General features: G+C 51.4%; 1 protein-coding gene across 3 annotated transcripts; it reads left to right on the forward strand.

Moving 5' to 3' along the window:
• Positions 1-10,041: 10,041 nt before the first annotated feature.
• On the forward strand, positions 10,042-19,895 carry SH2D2A (SH2 domain containing 2A). 3 transcript variants are annotated; one of them, XM_007110334.2, is made up of 8 exons: positions 10,042-10,139; positions 10,724-10,884; positions 11,529-11,710; positions 12,422-12,511; positions 12,766-12,934; positions 16,380-16,529; positions 16,741-17,043; positions 18,789-19,895. In XM_007110334.2, exons 1-8 carry the CDS (start codon positions 10,106-10,108, stop codon positions 18,954-18,956), a joined length of 1,257 nt encoding a protein of 418 aa, XP_007110396.1. In that variant the 5' UTR covers positions 10,042-10,105; the 3' UTR covers positions 18,957-19,895. The 3 variants fall into 3 exon arrangements, with proteins under 3 accessions (XP_007110396.1, XP_007110397.1, XP_007110398.1); XM_007110335.1 differs by having other exon boundaries at positions 10,106-10,139; positions 10,724-10,805; positions 11,522-11,710; positions 12,392-12,511; positions 18,789-18,956; XM_007110336.1 differs by having other exon boundaries at positions 10,106-10,139; positions 10,724-10,805; positions 11,522-11,710; positions 18,789-18,956.
• The last annotated feature ends 568 nt before the right edge of the window (positions 19,896-20,463 follow it).

The raw sequence follows: 20,463 nt of genomic DNA on the forward strand, positions 1-20,463 counted from the left end.
CCACATTCCAGACCAGGCAACCAAAGCTTGGAGAGATCAAGCAACTTGCCCAGGTTGACCTTGGCACAAGGGTGGAGGGGGATGAAAATACAAATAAGGGTGAGAGACAGTCACAGCCTCAAGGTGCTAGAGCTCTTCCAAGCGTACCTACCTGACAAAATGCTGAGGCACACGCAAGATTTCGGCAGCAGGCCCGGAACCATGTCTGCATTTACGGGAGGGATCTGCTGTACCTGGGTCTAAAGAGAATTCATTCCTTGCCAGGGCTGCTGGCCTGGGCCCAGGCCTCCAGACAAAGAGAGTGAGTAATTCCATTTTAAAGGTGAAAAGTACTTCCGTTGCAATTATCACACAGTGTATCAAAGCAGTGGGCACCGTTTCCAGAAGCAGGGGGCTGCGGTTGGTGGGAGGTGGGGTGTGGTGGTTGCTGTGCACACAGAGCAGCCAGAGCAGAGTCGTGGCGTTTGGTGGAGCTGCACCAAGCCTGCCACCTCCCCGCCCACACCCCCAACTTGGTGATCAATTAAACGGCAGGTTTGGAGAAGATGACAATCAGGTGTTCGAGTACTGATCATCAGACTTGAGGCTCTCCTGTTCGATTCTTCTCTCTCTTGAAAAGGAGACAACTGATGGGAGGGGAGGGTGGCGGGTAGATACTCAATACCAAGCAGTGCTCATCCTCATGGTGTCCTCCTACTCAGGGGGGTGGAGAGAGAGAGTCCATCCCCAGGGTCCTCCCTGTCCAAAAGGCAGAATCCCAAGATGGGAGTGACCAGGATTCTCGAATTCTCTGCAGAATCTCTGCAGAATCTGGGCTGGGTAGACAGACTTCTGGGCTGGAGAGACCATTGAAGCACCTCCACACCCCTCCTTTCTGCCTTTTGTCTTTGTTTCCATCTTTCCCAACACCTTTCAGGACCGCTCTGCCCTGCCCTAGGCCTGGGCCAGCCCTCCCTGCTTCCCAAGGAAAGACTATTACGGGAGGTTGTAACTGAGCCAGTGCTGGCGTGGCTGGCGTGGGAAAGGCCTGCGAGGGAGCCACACTGGCCCCAACTGCGGGCGGCTCTCAGGAAAGGTCAGTAGCCCACAGGCAGGCAGCTGCTTTGGGTGCCTGGCCCTGTGACTGTCACAGTGCTCTGGGTCTTTGTACTCTTGTTCCCCCTGTTTGGGACACTTTCCCCAGACCTTGAAGGGCTGGCTTCTTCTCACCTGGTCAGCGGGTTACAGTGTCTGTCACCTCCTCAGGAGCGGCCTCCCAAAGCAACATCTACTCTACATCTAACATCCTGCAGTATCATCTTATTACTCGGATCACGATCTGAAATTATCTTTCTGATTTGTTACCCGTTTCTTTTCCTCTCTCCTCACCAGAATGCAGGCTCCCAGAGGGCAAGGCCCACGCACATCTTTGCTGCTGCATTCCCAATGCCTAGGCTGCCTGACACATCCTGGGAGGGCTCATCTCTGTTGAACTGGCCAACTGGATGGATCTCCATTTCTTATTAATACTCTATTGATATAATAAATAAAATAACGATACAGAAACACAGCAGACTTTTCCAGTTGACGAAGCACTGCATGAATCACAGCATATTTTCTACATACAACAGCTTAGTCTGGGTTATCCGCATTTTACATGTGAGGCAACTGAGGCTCAGGCGGCCTGCAGGATTTGCCCCAGGTCACAGGGCCGGTAGGTGGTGGAGCAGGAGCTCAAACAGACCCAACTTCTATTCTCTTTCCACAGCGCTATAGTCTTCTCTTCCTCTGACATTCTCATCCACGCAGGTGCCCACGGCAGGTACAAGTGTGCATGGGGAAGAAGTCTGAACCGTGACAGAGGCTGTCCTGCAACTGTGCACAAGGAGACACATATGGAACTGCAGGAGAGTGGCCTGTGGAGGGGACCGTTGCACACAGCATGAGGAGATGGGGAGGTGACAACATGGAGCCACCTCTGCCTGTAGGGGCTTTTTTTAAAAATTGAAGTAGAGTTGATTTACAATGTTGTGTTAGTTTCTGGTGTACAGCAAAGTGATTCATTATACATATATATATACATATATATTCATTATACATATATATACACATATATATTCATTATATAAATACACATATATATACACATATACACATATATATTCATTATACATATATACACATATATATTCATTATACATATATATACACATATATATTCATAAGAATATATATACACATATATATTCTTTTTCATATTATTTTCCATTATAGTTTATTACAGTATATTTAATACAGTTCTCTGTGCTATACGGTAGGACCTTGTTATTTATCTATTTTATATACAGTAGTGTGTATCTGTTAATCCTAAACCCCTAATTTATCCCTCCCCCACCCTTTCCCCTTTGGTAACCATAAGTTTGTTTTCTATGTCTATGAGTCTGTTTCTGTATTGTCAATATGTTCATTTGTATAATATTTTATTTTATTTTTTATAAATTTATTTATTTATTTTTGGCTGCATTGTGTCTTCGTAGCAGCGTGCGGGCTTTCTCTAGTTGCGGCGAGCAGGGGCTACCGTTCATTGCGGTGCGCGGGTTTCTCACTGCTGTGGCTTCTCTTATTGCGGCACGTGGGCTCTAGGCGCCTGGGCTTCAGTAATTGTGGCATGTGGGCTCAGTAGTTGTGGCACACAGGATTAGTTGCTACGAGGCATGTGGGATCTTCCCGGACCAGGGTTTGAACCTGTGTCCCCTGCATTGGCAGGCGGATTCTTAACCACTGTGCCACCAGGGAAGCCCCTGTATCATATTTTAGATTCCACATATAAGTGATATCATATGGTATTTGTCTTTGTCTTTCTGACTTACTTCAATTAGTATCTCTAGGTCCATCCATGTTGCTGCAAATGGCATTCTTTCATTCTTTTTATGGCTGAGTAATATTCCATTGTATATATGTACCACATCTTCTTTATCCATTCATCTGTCAATGGACATTTAGGTTGCTTCCATGTCTTGGTTATTGTAAATAATGCTACCATGAACATTGGGGTGCATGTATCTTTTCACATTCTTCAGGTATATACCCAGGAGTGGAATTGCTGGATCATATGGTAACTCAATTTTTAGTTTTTTAAGGAACCTGCATACTGTTTTCCATAGTGGCTGTACCAATATACGTTCCCACCAACAGTATAAGACGCTTCTCTTTCCTCCACACCTCTTCCAGCATTTGTTATTTGTAAACTTTTTTTTTTAATTTATTTATTTAATTTATTTATTTTTGGCTGTGTTGGGTGTTCGTTGCTGCGCGCAGGCTTTCTCTAGTTGTGGAGAGCGGGGGCTACTCTTCGTTGCAGTGCACGGGCTTCTCATTGCAGTGGCTTCTCTCGTTGTGGAGCACGGGCTGTAGGTGCGTGGGCTTCCGTAGTTGTGGCACAGGGGCTCAGTAGTTGTGGCTCACGGGCTTAGTTGCTCCACGGCATGTGGGATCTTCCCAGACCAGGGCTCGAACCCGTGTCCCTTGCATTGGCAGGCGGATTCTCAACCACTGAGCCACCAGGGAAGCCCATTTGTAGACTTTTTAATGATGGCCATTCTGAGAGGTGTGAGGTGGTACCTCACTGTAGTTTTGATTTGTATTTCTCTAATAATTAGAGACGTTGAGCATCTTTTCATGTGCAGAAGGGCTGTTTTTAATTCTCTAAAAGCTTTCTTTTCTCCTTTAAAAAATGTTCTCAACATGTTAATATGTGTTGACTATCTCTGACATGCCAGCATTTTTCCAGGCACTGGGAATTCAACATAAATAAGAGAAGATTTTCACCTTGGAGTGGAAAAGAATGAAAAGAAACTCGGAAACCTATCCTGCCATTGATTCATTGTTTCCTTTTTTTTTTTTTTCCTTTCCTCCTACTCAGTTACATGGGGATCTTTCTTGTGGCTCTAGTTGTATAAGAGATCTTCTGCCAGCTTTCAGCTGGTATTCTGTTCCACATGAAGATGTAGTTTTGATGTGTTTGTAGGGCGAGGTGATCTCCATGTCCTTCTACTTGGCCATCTTGATCTTCTCTATCTGATTCATTGTTGACTTGAGGAAATCGGATGCTCTTTGAGTTCTTTTACTATTAAAAAGTAAGAAATTGATCTAATTTATCAGTGTCAATATTAATATTACATTTGCAAAAGGCCTTATAATTTTCCAAAAAATTGTAAATATAGTTATTATGTATATTACTTTATAGCGGAAGTTTTTTTCATACCTTCATAAGAACAAGGAACAACTTTACTAGGCCTGGCTCATTACAAATTCATGTACTAATTCTATAATAAAGCTATGATTTAGAAACGCAGCCAGACACATGCAGACCCACGGGGAAAAGGGGCTGTTGAGGGGAGGGCTAAGGGTGAACATTTCAGTTCACAGTCCCTCACTTATAGAGTGCTTCTTTTGTTACCTACTGGTTTTCAATAAGAAGTAAGAGGCACTAAAAGGTTAATATGCCGTGGGCACTTCTCTTCACCCAGATGTGAACTCCAAAAGAACAGGTTGTTGAGTTTTTATTTACTTTTGCATGCCTAGCCCCTAGCATGTTTGGTATTCTGTAGGCAGAGAATACTTGTTGACTAAATAGATAGAGCAAGAGTAACTATAAAGTAATGCCTTTGGTCCTGTAAATGCCTAGAGCTGTTCAGAGAAAAGGCATTATGTGAAATCTGAAATATCACTGCTCCTTTCCATAGTGTTGTGGGAGTGTGTCATGATCACTTGTGATGTCAGCAAAGCACATTCTGCTGGATGAAAAACTACATTCAAAGATACTATGGTTTTGCAAATGAGTCCATGTTGTGAGTTGAAATTGCAGCAAAGCATAGGTTACTAAAAGGGTACAGTTATGACCTGTGGTTAGAAAAGTTTCCTGGATTCTGATTTTTTTACAGCTTGAACATTTTGGTCTTCACAGGCAAATTCCTTAGAGGGCTTTTTCTTCTAGTGATCGTTAAAGTCTTGAAAAGTCTGCACCTTCTCTGCTCTTCTCAGGTATCTTTAACATGAAACCATTCAGTGGGAAAGCAGTGAAGCAGGGCCCACCCATCCGTAAGGAGTTATGTCCCTAACTTCTTGCCATCTGTATTGGCTAGTAGTTAATCAGATCTGATCCCAAGATCTGAAGCCAGACCACCTGGTTCTAATGCCCACTTCCTGACTGTGTGACCTTGGGCAAGTCCCTTGACCTTCTTAAGTCTCAGATTCCCTGTCTGTGAAGTGGGGATGATAATCAGAGCATCTCCTTCATGGGTCTGTATAAGGGTATAAGAGTCCATGCCTGTAACGCACTTAGCACGGTGCTTGCTAATGGCAAACACTCAAGACTTGGTGGCTCTAATCTCCCTCCCCACCCCCATACCTAGAGGTCCCAAGTTGGAAGCCCCAGGCTAAGACTAATGTTCTCATTGTGTGACTGAAGCTAAGTCTCTTGACCTTGATCTCAGTTTTCTCACCTGTAAAATGATGCCAGGTAACCCTCAAATAAGGCAAAGCCTGCCCTTGGCAGTTATTTATCAAGTAATAACTGATTATACAAGGTAATGGGGGCCGTTGGTAAAGTCTGAACACAGAGTAGGATGGTACACACACACACACACACACACACACACACACACACACACACACACACACACACACCAGTTTTGTTCCCTGAATGCAAATGGTAGGAACGAAAAAGTAAAGAAAGATATTTGTGTATATTATCCTTGCTATGCTGGACACAGATCTCCTCAGTTTCCCTCCATTGCCACCTCCTTTCCAAAAGCCCTGGTCTGGAGCTTGCTATAAAGGACAAGATGTTGCTCCTTATACTTTCCAGCACTAAGAAAGAGACACAGCATTTATTTGGACTCTTTAGATTTGGAGGCTAGGTGTGCTGCACTTGAGAATATCACCTCAAACTAGTCGTGAGGTGATCCAGAGGGCTGGCAGTTTTAAGTGAGTCCCAGAGCAAGACAGTCCCCTGCAGCAGGTCCAGGCTGTAAACAAGCTGCCCCGCCTCTTGGGCCTTGGGATCCAGCACTTTCAGTGGTGCTAGAAATCCCTGTTGTGATGGATAAGGATGCTGTGTGGAGTCTGGCAAGCTCTGATGGGGAAATGCAGCACATACCCTGGGATTCTGGAACAAGGTTATGCCCTCTCTGACAAAGAATTACACCCGAAAAGCAGCTCCTGGTTCAATATTGGGCCCTAATAGAGACTGAGTGCCCAACCAATGGGCACCAAGTGACCATTCAACATGAGCTGCCCATCATAAAACTGAATGTTATCTTATCCACGAGTCCTAAAGTTGGACAGGCAAAGCAAGTAATTCATTCTGTAGTGGGAATGGTACATCTGTACCAGTCTTGAACTGATCCAGAATTCAGAAGTAAATTGCATGAGCAGGTGGCCCAGACTGCCAGTCTCCTGCCTCTATTGCTACTGCTTCTTCTTCAACCACATTTGTGACCTCATAGGGATTCCCTATAACCAACTGAGAGATGTGCCAGGATGACATGTTGGCACTAGCAGCAGTATGGTCTCACTCAGAGTGTCCCTGAAAGACAGTGCTAAAGGGAAATCCTCCCAGAGCTGCAGCATACAGCAGTCATCCTCTTTGCACATAGGGAAAGACGGTCCAGAGTAAGGATCGGCATGGACTACTAGGGAGTGGCAAATAGCTTGGCCATCTGGTCAGAGAATGTCGGGGACATCTCTTAGTACTTCCATGCCTGGCGATGAGTGTTAATGGGTAGCTACAACAACCAACGAGGGCAGGGCAACTAGGGGTCTATACCTTGGGGGAATGAAGTTCTGGATCACCCCACCAGAAAAACAACCCAGACCAGATGAAATGCTAACTAAAGGTGGGGGCATCTAGAAAGAGTGACAGAGGAGGGAGACGATGACTATCAATCGGAGCCTCTGGATCAGTTACAACTACAAGTAGCTTTTCTCATTTATCCTCTCACCTCAGTCTTTGAGAAAGACACCCTTGACCTCCACCTTGAAGGGGGTTGTGTGACTGAGTGTAGCTCCCTTCTTAGAGAATAAGGATTTTTCTGTTTGTACAGAACAAATGTTAAGCCCTGTCTTGTAGTATAAGATCTGTATATGATGAGAAGGCACAAGGGGTGGACTGTTTTGGACACAAAACTTGTACACCTCCTTAGATTCTTTTCATTGACTCCTTGGCTGGCTGCCTCCCAAACCACTTCCACTCTTTTCAGAGACCCTTTTTTGGGACCTGAGCTGGCTAGAGTCCAAGCTGAATCCTAGGAATGCACAGTCTTCACACCTCACCTGCTGAACCTATCTCTCTGAGTCACCTCTCCATTTCTGATTAATATCAGACACCACACCAAGGACCATGAGATCTGGCTTCCTGAGTGCATACCAAGGTACAGGGGATGCAATCTCTAAGTCGGTTCCTGTGGGACCATCTCGATCAATGGGAAGTGCGAAGTATGAGGGAGCTGGGAAGATAAGTTCCTCCTCCTTTCTCCCCTCTGCGGGTTACTCCAAGTTGTGGTTTCAGCTTGCACGCTGTCTGGAGAAAGTCCTCAAGTGAAAATGCCTGTCAAGAAACTGGATGTTTCTCTTTTCAGCTCATTTTGAAGTGGTAACCAATGCAGTAATATTATTTTGCTTTTTTTTTTTTTTTTTTTTGCTTCACTTCTCTTCTCATCCTCACCACCCTGAGCTTGTACCTCCCAAATAAAGTGTCAAACTTTGAGTCTTGCATTGAGCTCTATTAAGACACTTGCTAAGCTTGTCCTCAAGACTAAATCCTGAGCTGGGATGCTTCCTCACTACAGGAGACATGATTGGTTCATCAGTGTAGCAGTTGCTCCTCCCCATCTGGGCATGTGGAAGAATACACATCCCTGGGAGTTCCCTGGTGGCCTAGTGATTAGGATTCCAGGCTGTCACTGCTGTGGCTTGGGTTCAGTCCCTGGTCAGGGAACTGAGATCCTGCAAGCCACCTGCTTTGGCTAATAATGTGTTAGCGGAAGGAACATGTTTCACTCCCAGAGATGGGGAGAGCATTTAGGAAAGAGTGGATAACTCTTCATGATCCTCTTCCCCTGCCACAGTGACTGTGGGAGGGTGTGTAGATATGGCAGCACCGTAATGTTTAGGCAACCTGGGAGGCTGAGCCACCACCTGGGCAACAGCTGCCCTGAAGAGATGCCCAGCTCTTCAGTGTAACTTGCATAGGTAAGAAACAAACTTTTGTTGTGTTAAGCTGCTGAGATTTTGGTGTTCTTTGTCACCTCAGCATAACCTAGCCTATACTAACTGATGTTCCACTTCCAAACCATACGAAGGAGAGCTGTTCAAGAGACTCACACACCATCATGGGAGGAGGGCTTCAAGAAGAGGACAGGGGCATCTTGCTCCCTAGTTGACGTCTACTGAGCCCACTCTGCTATCAGTGCAGAGCATAGTGAGGGAGATCATTCATCATGCCTTAGTCTCGATCCCATCCCTGGGGGCTGGGATCAAGGCTAAGGCAACAGTTTTTAAGGAAGGGAAGAGGGCTCAGGCAGCTCAGGGGGAAGCAAGGCTTTGGGGTATGGCTGTGGCTGGGCCAGCTGTGACTCCTGGGGGAAGTCTTTCCCTCTCAGAGCTGCTGGGGAAGTAGCTCTCCAGGCTGTTGGGACTCCAAAGTCCTTCCTGGGTGCAAGGCAGTGTGTACTCTGGCCCTGGCCCCTCCAGCTGCATAATCCACTGCTGGCAGCCCCCAAGCCAGCTTCCGCTCCAGTCACACATCCCCTGCTCCATCCTATTTCCTTTTTCCATGCAGTTGCACATGCTCATTCCTCTTCTAGAAACACCTTTCCCCACCTTCCTCAACCCTGCTCATCCTCCACAGCTCAGCTCAATCCCCTCTTCTGACATCCCAACCCCCTGTACATGCAGGCATGCACTGCACACACGGCTAGATTAGGAGCCTCTGAGGTGGGCTCCCGTAGCACCGGCCCACACCACTAACTCACCACAACCTTCTGTAAGTACCTGTTGGCAAGTCGTTTCCCCCTCTTGACATCTTGAGACAAGATCCATTTTCTCTCTGGGCTCTCAGCACCAAGAACAGTGCCTGGCACATAGCCATGGACTGTTGACCTAAATCACAGTGAAATTTGTAAAAGAAGGTCTAGTTTCTAGTCCCAACTCTGCCATGAACATCTGAGACACTGAAAGACCCTGGCCAAGGCACTTAACTTCTCTGAGCTTCAGTTTACCCTTCTGGAAAATGGGGATAATGTTCCCTGACTTCTCCTCATTTGTGAGGATCACACGAGAGAGAAATGGGATTGGTCCTCTAGGGTGGCAGCAGATGTAAGCACACTGCAGGTTTAAGACGTCAGCACTGAAGTTATTAATAACAACTGCTAATAACGACCTGCTTAGTGGAAAGAAATTTCCCCTCCCTTTCTGCGGGATGGCCTGGTTTTGTCCTAACCCAGCTCCATTCTCTGCTTGACGATGAAGCCAGGTTCCCTCTTCCCTACCCCCTTGTCTCACAGGTTTCATATGACCTCAGAAAGTCCTTCAAGAGTCCGACCCACACTCTTTCTGTTGCAGCTCTGCCCCCTCCCCTCCTCGTGTGTCCTTAGAGCACAGTCCTGCCTATGAATCTTCGATGACCCCGAAGCCCCATCACCTTATAAGGCTTATCCTCCTGAGGTTGACGTCCCCACTGCCATTGCTCAGACAGAGGGAGAGAGAGGGAGAGAGAGACAGAGAGGGAGAGGAAGGGAAGCCCCAGTCTGGAGTGAGGGCGTGGAGAAAGAATCACCGGAGAGATGGAGATAAGACAACAACAAGGACTCCCCAACACCCAGACACACAATGACACAAATACCACACCACCACCACCTTCAGCTGCCTGGCTTCCGGGGGAGGGACAATTGCCTTACGGCTTTCCATGACGTGAGTCCTCCGCGAGGGCTAGGGCTGTGGGTGAGGCGACATTTCCTGCCCCCGGGGGCTGGGGTGAGAGGAGAGATGAATAGCTGAGTGTGCACACCTTTTGAGAGCCCAGACACACACCCTGCTCCAGGGGCTCCTTTCCTAGGCTGCCCCCATGGAGTTCCCCCTGGCCCAGATATGCCCTCAAGGTAAGTGTGAAGTTGGGGAATGTGGGTGAGAGGGAACATCAAGACCCCTATGACGCCTGCTCTCCTCCCTCTGGGCCTGAGCTCCCACTTCAGGGGTGACGGGCCACACCTCAAGCCAGAGCTGGCGGGCAGGCGGCCCACAACCCCTGCTCTTCTTCGGGGGCTCCAGGTCCACGCATCCCTGAGGATAAGGGTGACACGGTCTTCTGAGGGCTTCTTCGAGTGGAGAGAGGAGGCAGCAGGAGGATGAAAGGGGGCTGGGAGGCCGAGCATCCTGGGCCAGAAGAGGGACCTGCCCTGAAGAGATCTGCCTCCTTTCCCGGATTTCAGCACTTCCGGACCAGCCGAAGGCCAGCTGGCTTCCCAGCGCTCCTTCCTGGGGCCCAGTTTCCCTGAGAAGCCCCTCTGCGCCTCATTGGCCCCTTACTCCTCCTCCCTGAGAAATCGTGTCTGGCATCCCTCCTGCATTTCTCCTGCTGTCACAACTGTCCCTGTCCTCCAGGTCCCCAGGGAGAGGCCTATGGGGCCCCTCTGAGCCTGGGGAAGGGGCAGGCCCTCACTGAGAAACTTCTCTGTGCTAACAGGGAGTCGAGAAGCCCCCACCATAACCTTCAGCACCTTCCAGCCCGTACACTTGAACCGCAGGAGCTGCCAGGCCCTGGGCTTGCTGCCGGGACCCAGACTCCAGGCCCTGAAGGCCCAGGAAGCCCGGCCCAGCCCCAGGGCCTCCGCTGTGCACACTGCGGTGAGTGGGAACCTGGGGGGGTTGCTGCCTCCTCTCCTCCCACCCCCCCACGGGTGAGGGCTTGCAGGGGGACAGAGGCCAAAGCAGGAACGAGCTGGGGCTGCCGACAAAGCCAGGGGCCCAGAGGGAGGGTCTGCATCTCGGTCCGTGGCCTTCATTTGCCCAGTGCCTCCTCATCTCAGGCCTTCTCACTCACCCAGTCGTTAGGAAATCCTCCCTGTGAACCAGCTCAGTCTCTCCTACTGTAGGGTGAGCCCTCCCTCATTCTGGCCTCTGGCGTCCCTTCATCCCTCAGGCCAGGGAATGCCTTTCCGTCCATCTGGAAGGCCTCACTCCCATTTAAGCACAGTTTCACAGTTCACTGCTACTGGATCAAAGGCCCACGGACCCAGACAGAAGTGGAAGGAAATTCCCTGGAAACAAAAACAGTTTGACCTAAAGAAGAGATTTAAGTTACACTTTGGGAGGGACTTTCTGGGCAATTATACCCTAAAATAGGCAACAGGGATGGGAGATGGGGAGCTTCTTCCGCATGTCCTGGAGGGGCTAGGTATGAGGATGAGAAGGGAGTAGCTGGCTTGAAGTCAGAAGAAGGACCACTAATCATGGTTACTTCCCCCTCCTTAAACACTTCCCCTATCCAGGCACCTCCCCAGGCCCCAGGGGCTGCCTGCAGCCCAAAGGATATTGGGAAGGAAGAGGTGCCTAGGGAAGGAGGCATGTCCCTGCAGGCTGAGACTCAGGCTTGGTTCCAGAAGACCCAGGCCCATGAGCTCCTGCAGCATGGGGCAGCCCCTGCTTGGTTCCACGGCTTCATCACCCGGAGGTGAGTCACAGAGGAAGAAATAAGCTCAGAGAAGGGCAGGGGCCAGTCCTGGGTCCTGCGGTCATTCAGGAGTAGGTTGAGGCTACAGGCCAGGCTATGACACCTGGAGGTTCCAAGGCTACTCGTTAAGGCAGCTCTCCTGGGGGAGATCACTGGAGACGCTCTAGCCCAAACCCCCCACTCCATGCCTCAGTTTCTCCCTTCTAGGCTCAACTTTCCTCCTGTCTCTGAGGCTTCTAGTGCTCAAGTTTCCACCTCTGCCTCAGTCTCTCTCCCTCCATCTTTATTTACCTCTGGCTCTCTCCAGCCCTCTCCTCTTTCTTCCCTCCCTTGCAGTTGCTCCCTCTTCCTCAGCTTCACTACTCCTGTATCTCTCTGTTCACATCCTCTGTTCACCTTGTGACTTGTGAAGTCTAGAAGTCTATTACCATCCCTGTTGCTGTGGCCGCTGTACTGCCCCCCTTAGTCCCCCACCTCAGGCTGCTTTTCCAGGATGAGACCAGGAGGAGGATGCAGGGCTGGGAGGTCTCCTGACGCCCAGTCCCTGAAGCAGGAGCGCAGTGCCCACATCCTCTCTCTCCCACCTCCACCCTTCTCTAGCCACTTAAGCCCTCTTGGTAGGGGGTAGGGGTCCCCCCATGAGAGCCAGGGAGACAGGGGGTGAGGCTGGAAGAGTCTGAGCATCTTCCGTGTCTTCTCCATCACCCACAGAGAGGCTGAGAGGCTGCTAGAGAGCAAGCCTCAGGGATGCTACTTGGTGCGTTTCAGCGAGAGCGCCGTGACCTTTGTGCTGACTTACAGGTGAGGGGCGGAGCGCTGCGCTGGGCGACAGGGAGGCGGGGCTTCGGGCTAATCAGAGGGCGGGACTTGATACTGACGGACGTGTGAGGGGAAGAACTTCATGCTGCCTCCCATCAGGGGCGGAGGGCGTCTATGCTCAGCCCCCAGGCTACTAAGGGTGGGAGACCCGGGCGCGGGGCGGGTAGGGGTCACTCCTCGTGCTGGTGCCCTGGCCGGGAAGAGGGAGCAGGTCTGATCCTGACTCGTGCCTCCAGGAGCCGGACTTGCTGCCGCCACTTCCTGCTGGCCCAACTCGAGGACGGGCGCCACGTGGTGCTGGGCGAGGACAGCGCCCACGCGCGGCTGCAGGACCTGCTGCGGCACTACAAGGCGTGCCCGCTGAGCCCCTACGGGGAGACGCTCACCGAGCCCCTCGCCCGCCAGGTACGCAGCCCCCATCCCCGGCCCTGACACTGACCCTGACCCTGGGAACCCAGGCCAGCGCCCCTCCCCACGCAGAGCCCAGGCCGCAGGACCTCGACATCAGGCACTTTCCCATTCCCACCGACGACCCAGCCAAACCTCCCTTGCCCACACATCTCCACGCGGATGCCCTTCCAGAAAGATGCCTGTGCTGGAGGAGGGGTCCTTGAGAGACCAGCCCAGCCACAGCCTGGGAGTGGCCAGCTAGGCAGACGGGTCATTTGGGCGGCGGGGGGGTCGGGGGGGTTGTTTTTTGGTTTTTGGTTTTTGGTTTTTTGCAGTACGCGGACCTCTCACGGCTGTGGCCTCTCCCGTTGCGGAGCACAGGCTCCGGACGCGCAGGCTCAGCGGCCATGGCTCACGGGCCTAGCCGCTCCCCGGCATGTGGGATCTTCCCGGACCGGGGCATGAACCCGTGTCCACTGCATCGGCAGGCAGACTCTCAGCCACTGCGCCACCAGGGAAGCCCCTGTTTTTCGTTTTTTGCCTCGAAGCTTGTGGGATCTTAGTTCCCTGATCAGGCATTGAACTCGGCAGTGAAAGTGCCCAGTTCTAACCACTGGACGGCAAGGGAATTACCGGGTCATTTGTTCTTTAAATTAAGAGCTATTTACTGAGACAAGACATATGGGTGTCAAACCCACAAAGCTACTTACCAGCGGCAAAGACATATAATAAGAATCAAGTGTGAGAGTATGATGAGAGAGGAAATACAGAGTGGGGTGCCATTTAGCTCACATGGTGGGGAGCCGTGTCAGAGAGTGCCTCCCTGAGGAAGTTCAGGCAGTTCTGAGGGACCGCTCTGTGCCAGGCATTGGTCCGGGCACTGGGAAAATAGCAGTAAACAAAACTGACCCAAATATCCCTACCTCCATGGAGCTTCCATTCTAGTGACAGGAGACAGACAACGAATGCGCAATACAGATAACAAACAGAGAATACAGAAACAAGGAGTGACAGGGTTGGGGCTATTTTACATAGGAACATCAGGGAAGGCTATTCTGGTAAGGGGACATTTGAACAAAGGTCTGAATAAAGTAAGGGAGAAAGTCATGCAGATAACTAGAGGAAAAACATTCTAGGTAGATAGCACAGCAGGTGCAAAAGCAGAAGGATCCTTGATGTGTGTGAATAAGAATAAGAGCAGTAAGGAAGCGAGCATGGGTAGAGAGGTAGGAAATGAGACCACAGGGGTGAAGGAAAGGGGCCCAGTAAATTCTTGTATGATTTGGAATTTTATTCTGAGTGAGATGGGATGGCACTGGACAGTTACAAGCTAAAGAGTGACATGACCTGGCAAGCTTGAGAGGGACATGGGTGACCAGATCGAGACCACTACAATACTTCAGGAGAGAAGACGGCAGCCTGGACCAGGTCGGTAGAGGTGAAGGGGTGAGGAGGCGGAACACTGGGTCTGTTTGGAAAGTGGAGCTGACAGGGTTTTTGCAGGATTGGGTGAGGAGTGTGAAAAGATGGAGTTGTCATTGACTGAGATGAGGAAGGCTATAGGAGGAGCAAGTCTGGGGGAGGCAGGGGAGACCGCGAGTTCAGTTTTGACATTTGCGGTTTGAGACATCCATTCAATATGCAAATGGAGATGTCAAGTACGCAGTTGGAATATAGGGATCTGGAGTTTAGGACAGAAGTCTAGGTTGGAGATCAACATTTGGGAGCCATCAGCATGTAGATGGATTGATTCTAAAGCCTTCAGGAGGGATGAAATCTCAGGAATGAGTGTAGATGGAAAAGAATACCAAGTCTCCAGCATTGAGAGTTTGCAGAAATGAGGGGGAACCTACAAAGAAAACTGAGAAGGAGCAGTCAGAGAGAGAGGGGAGAAGAACCAGGAGTGTGATGCTCTAGACGCGAAGCAAAGAAAATGCATCAGGGAAGAGCAGGTGCCATTGGGTCCAGAATTAACCACTGGATTTGGCCAACAGAAGGTCACTGGTGACCCGGGCAAGAATAGTTTCCTGGAGCTTGATTGGAGTCAGTTCAAAGAACTTGCCTTGAGGGACTGAGCCTAGGGGTAACTCCTGTGCGGAATTTTGTGAGGAATAAGTGGAGACCTGAAGATTCCCAAGCAGTTGGAACAGGGTGTAGGGAAGTCTGGTGGGGAGGGGAGCCAGCTGGAGCTGCGAGAGCCAAAGGCAGAGCTGTCAGAGACCAAGCTCAATGACCGGCCCTCAGAGGGTCTTGTCACTTACGTTTTCTGGAGTTTGGGCTTTATCCTGGAGCAACAGGCAGCAACGGAAGGATTGCTAGGGGACCTTCTGCAGGCTTACTCTGCTCACGGAGTGGAGAATGGGTTAGCAGGGCAAGATGATGCAGGAGGAGGACTTAGGAGGCCTGAACTGGAGTGGTAACTGTGGGAGAAAGTGTGCAGATGTAAAGATATTTAGACTGGAAGGAGCAGGGCTTGTGCTCCGTTAGGTGTGGGGAGGAAGGGAGGGAGGTGTCCAGGTTGACTCCTAAGGTGCTGCTGTTTCGGCAGCAGGGTAAAGGTGCTATCTTTTATTCATAAAGGGAATGCTGAGAACTCTTAGGGAGTTGAGTCAAGGAAAAAGAATTCTGACTTGAATCCATGAACTGTCTATACACCTTCAGACGGAGACATACACTTGGCGGATTGCAGAAGCATGAGAAAAGGCCTATGGCCTGAGCCTTCCAAAAGTAGTGGGCATGTGGAGAACATTCAGGAACCCCGGGATAAATGCTGAGCAGACTGTGCTTTGTGACCATGAGAGGGGTGGGATGGGGAGGGTGGGAGGGAGGGAGACGCAAGAGGGAAGAGATATGGGAACATATGTATATGTATAACTGATTCACTTTGTTGTAAAGGAGAAACTAACACACTATTGTAAAACAGTTATACTGCAATAAAGATGTTAAAAAAAAAAAAATGCTGAGCAGAAAGCATACCTAACATGGGAAGGAACCCTATAAGGCTCATCTCCTCATCCCTGAGGCAGTGTCTCTGTCCCTAGAATGTCTAGCTTATAGCTCCATAAAGTAGTCGCCTGGCACCTGCAGAAATAAACACAGGCACAGAAGTCTTGGAGATCTATCCCCATGCCGAAAAATTTTAGGCTAAAGACTTCTAAAGCCTTGTTGCAGTTTTACAACCACAGGTACACATGGCGACTGGCCTGGCCCTATGTTCCAGCTGAAGTTAAGTTTAATGCTAAATATGGCCTGTGACCAGAGCGACTGTCCCGCCTCCTGGTCTCCTTGCCCCCTCTTCCTCACCCAGAAACCCAGCGCCACCCAAATTTCTGTGTCGCACCTCCACCCCCGACATTATCCGTATGGACGAGATTATTTTGCGCCCCCCTGCATCACCTGCCGACTCCCACCGGCCCCTCGTGCACCAAGTCCCTGAGGCCTCCTTCTTTACCCCCCGCAGACTCCTGAGCCCGCAGGACTGTCCCTGAGGACTGAAGAATCAGACTCTGGAAGCAAAAGCCAGGATTCGCAACCTCAGTATACCTCAGTCCTCAAAAAGGAGCAAAGCGCAGCCCCCATGCAGAAAGACGGGGCGCGGGGGCCAAAGCAGGTACTGGGCGGGAGGGGCTGAGAGAGGTGGTGGGGCCTGAGAGAGGGGAGGAGCCGGGAGACGAAAAGAGGGAAGGCCCTGCGGTCAGGGGGCGGGACCATCGAGGAGGGGGCGGGGGCCTGCAGGGAGCGGAGGCTCGGGCTGAGCTGCAGCTTTGGCCCTGCCTGTGTTGCTCTGACCCACTCTCCTCCCCGCCTGCCTTCTCTCCTAGACGTCCCAGCCGCCCAAGCCCAAGCCTCCCATCCCCGCCAAACCTCAGCTGCCTCCCGAAGTCTACACAAGCCCCCGCCCAACCCCGCCCCCCAAGCCCTCCAACCCCATCTACCACGAACCTGATGAACCCATAGACTTCTATGCCATGGGCCGTGGCAGCCCCGGGGAAGCCCCCAGCAACATTTATGCCGAGGTGGAGGTGAAGGTGCCTGATTCAGGGTGTGAGGGCACGCCGCCGCCGTGCATCCTCAGGCACGAAGTCCTACGGAAGTGCCAGTCCAGGCCTGTCCCAGGAAGCCAGGTAAATGGGGGTGCAAGGAGGATTTCCTGAAAGCTAGATTGCGGAGGGTGGAGAAGGTGTTCAGACTGGACGCCTGGGTCAGGGTGAATGCAGGTCAGAGGTCTGAGGTGAGATGGGAAGGACAGAGGGTCCAGGCTGCCAGCAACCCTCTTCCAGGCCCAGATTTGCTCCCTCTCCTCTGCCTGGAGTTACTGGGACCTGCCTCCCCTTTGTCAAGTCCCCACTCCCTCCACTTCTCAGAGAAAATAGAGGCCCCTGTCAGCCTTGCCCCACCTGAGCCTGTGTCCCTCTCACCTGGCTTGTCCTCTTCAGACCCGCCTGAGATTGACCCCACCCTGTGCTGGGAATCTTGGCTCCACCTCTCCTCTCCTCCCAAGTCTGAACCTGGGCCTCTCTCGCTGTGGCTCCCTCCCCTCAGCCTTCAGGGCCCTCCTAAAGAAGAGCACCTGGAGTTCCTTGTGTCACCTCAGATGAGCTCAGGGGAGGGGGTGCCTGCACGTCCCTCCTTCTGCACACACCTCCTCTCCTCCATCCTCCCACCTGCCCAGGCTTCTCACTGATCAGCTCAAGTCAGTATCTTGTTTCATGGGATGTGTTAGACCCCCCAGCTGCTCCCACGCAATCCCTCTGCCTCTGCCCCCCTCCTCAGGCCCTTCCCCCGCTACCCCCCCACTTCTGGCACCTCAGGCTCCCCTTCAGCCCTTGTGCCTGCTCACACTTATCCACACCCCTGCCACCTGCTACCATCCTAGAGCTGATGTCATCAGTCCGTGTCTCTATGCAAACTTCTCTCCAGGCTTCTGCTCGGCTCCCCAGCATCCCACAGCTTCTTGGGCTCAGCACAGCCAACACTGTTCTTACCCTACTCCCCGGATTGCTCCCTCCGTTGTTCCCTCTCTGATCGGGGTACCTCTCCAGTCACCCAGCTATTCAAGATCGTAGGGCTCCCTTGACGTCTCCCCTCTCTTCACCCTCACTCCCCTATAAGCCACTGATTCCTGCTGAGTCTCTTCCTAAATATATTTTTCCTTTCCCCAGTTTCAGCCCCCATCATCTCTCATCAGGACTTATCCAAGGGCTTCTTAACTGGTCTCCTAACCACCAGTCTTGCCACTTGTGACCCACTCTGCCCCCAAGAAAGTCAGAATGGTCTTTCTAAAACAGCTACCTGGCCCATGAGGCCCTCTATACTTGTGTGGGCTGGGGAACCACCTCCTCAGTCTTACCATCAGCTGCTCCCACCCTCCCAGAACTGGTCACATTTCTCCAAACACACCAAGTGGTTTCAAACCTCCAAAGGTTTTGCACATGCCAGTCCCTCTGCCTATAGCTACTTCCTGCAAGTGCACCCTCCTGCTGCCCAGCAACCTTCTAATCATCCTTCAAGATCAGCTTGCCCTTCTCCTCCTCTGCAAAGACTTCCCTGACCTCACCGCAGAGGCCGTCCACACAGAGGCTTTATACACACCTGCCATGCCACTGATCTCCCCTCTCCCCCAGCAGAGTGTGAGCTCCCTGAGGGCAGGGGCTGGGACTTGTTCATCTCTGTTTCCAGAGCATCCAGCACAGTGCCTGGCAAAGAGCAAGTGCTCAGAAAATGTTTGTTGAATGAATGAGAGAGGTTTAGACCTCCTCTCTGTTGGCCAATGTCTGTTAAGATCAGACGTCTTGGCCCTTGAGGCTGCAGGTAAGCCTAGGAAGCAGAAGGTAGAGGGTGTGACCTGGGACCATCCTTCTCTCTACAGAATCCAGGTGGCCAACAACTGCACTCTGAGAACTCTGTGGCTGAACAAGGCCCTCCTGTGCCCCACAAGCCCCTACCCCGCTGGGGGCACACCCTCCCCCACAACCTTTCTAGACAGGTGCTTCAGAACAGAGGTCAGGCGTGGCTCCCCCTGGGGCCTCCTCAGTAGCTGCTGAGTCTGAGCTGGGGTGGGGCGGGGGGGAATAACTTGGAACAGCGGGTCCAGAGACCTTCACACACGCCCAGGAGCCCTTCTCAGAAAATGTGGATGGAACAAACTGTAGATGATCAAAGCTGGAAAGGACCTCAGCCATCATCCATTGCAAAGATGGCAAAAAGGTGTCACCTCGCATGCCAACTCCAATCCATTCATTGTGGCTGCCTAGAGCGCTGCATTGGAAAGGATGTTAAGGTCATATCTGAACTCAGCAGAAAAGAACTCTGTGATTGATTAGTGATGTCTGCCACGGGTGAGAGAAGGAAGAGGAGCAGCATCTCCTTTGCCCTTCCTGATCAAGTTCGACTCCCTCACTGTGCAGATAAGGAAACAAAACCAGAGAGGGATAGTGGCTTAGTCAAGGTCATGGACTAGAACCCCAGCTTCCTGTTTAGTGCTCTCTTCCGTACCCCACATCCACTAACTCTTTACCGCGGGAAATGTCAGAGATTTCCTCAGGAAATCTGGCTGCTTTCCAGAGTTCTGCCACATGGGGCCCGGGTGCTTGTTCCCCTCCTCCAGATCCCAGCTTAGCCCTGTTCCCCTAACTGGTCTGGGCCCCCACAAAGAAGCCTGTAGGTCAGAGGAGCAAATGTGGAGTCTGCTTCCTTTTAGGGACACACCCACTGGTTCCCTCCCAAGGGTCTCCAAGAATCCCATGGCTCAGTGCTTGCCTCTAAGGAAGTGGGCTAGGAGGGCCCTGCTGCATCCCGCTGCCCTGGTTTCTCCTCCTGGAGTCTGATTTCCTTGGCCCTCTGAGCCTTTGAGTCTGGGCCCTGGTCCAGTGCTGCTGTTGTCTGAGGAACAGTTTGGCGAGAACAGATGTTAGAACTTGTTTGTTGATTCTTTTCTGGCTAATAAATCATCGCCAACCACCTCCCCCAACAGGGATTCAAGTACTCCAGGCTCCTTCTGTCTCTCCTTCTGACTCTCTCTCTCATATTGTGGAAGGCAAGTGGTTGAACGACCATTGCAATGGTGGGAGAAGGGTCGGGGGTTGAGAGACTCCTGGGCAAGGGTCACAGATCTATGGGCTGGGGGCAGGGAGACACCAAGGCAAGGGACACAGACCTCTCTCTGAAAAGTATTCTTTCCCTAACTGGGGTGGGTTGGGCAGCTAGCCAGGGGCAGAGGGGTGGCTACATCACCTGGGGGTTGCCAGGAAAGAAAGGGGCAGGGAGGGGAGTGGTTGAAAGGTAGCCCCTGCACCTCCTTCCCCAACCCCCTGCCAAACACAGGACTGGGAGGGGGAGGGGGCATTGTTAGCCTATGTGGGTGAGCCCCTTAGGAGGATGGGGAGCCCCCCTGCAGCAGCTCCCAGCCTCTTGGGCTTAGGCCTCCCCTGTTCCTCATATGAGGCTTCCTCCTGTCTGCCCAGACCCACTTCAGGGCCATCTTCCTGCCTCTGTGGCAGAGCTCTGCATTCTAGGCTTCAACCACCTAGAAGAATCTGCCTTGG

The sequence above is a fragment of the Physeter macrocephalus genome, chromosome 4 (assembly GCF_002837175.3).
Source record: "Physeter macrocephalus isolate SW-GA chromosome 4, ASM283717v5, whole genome shotgun sequence".
NCBI lineage: Eukaryota > Metazoa > Chordata > Mammalia > Artiodactyla > Physeteridae > Physeter > Physeter macrocephalus.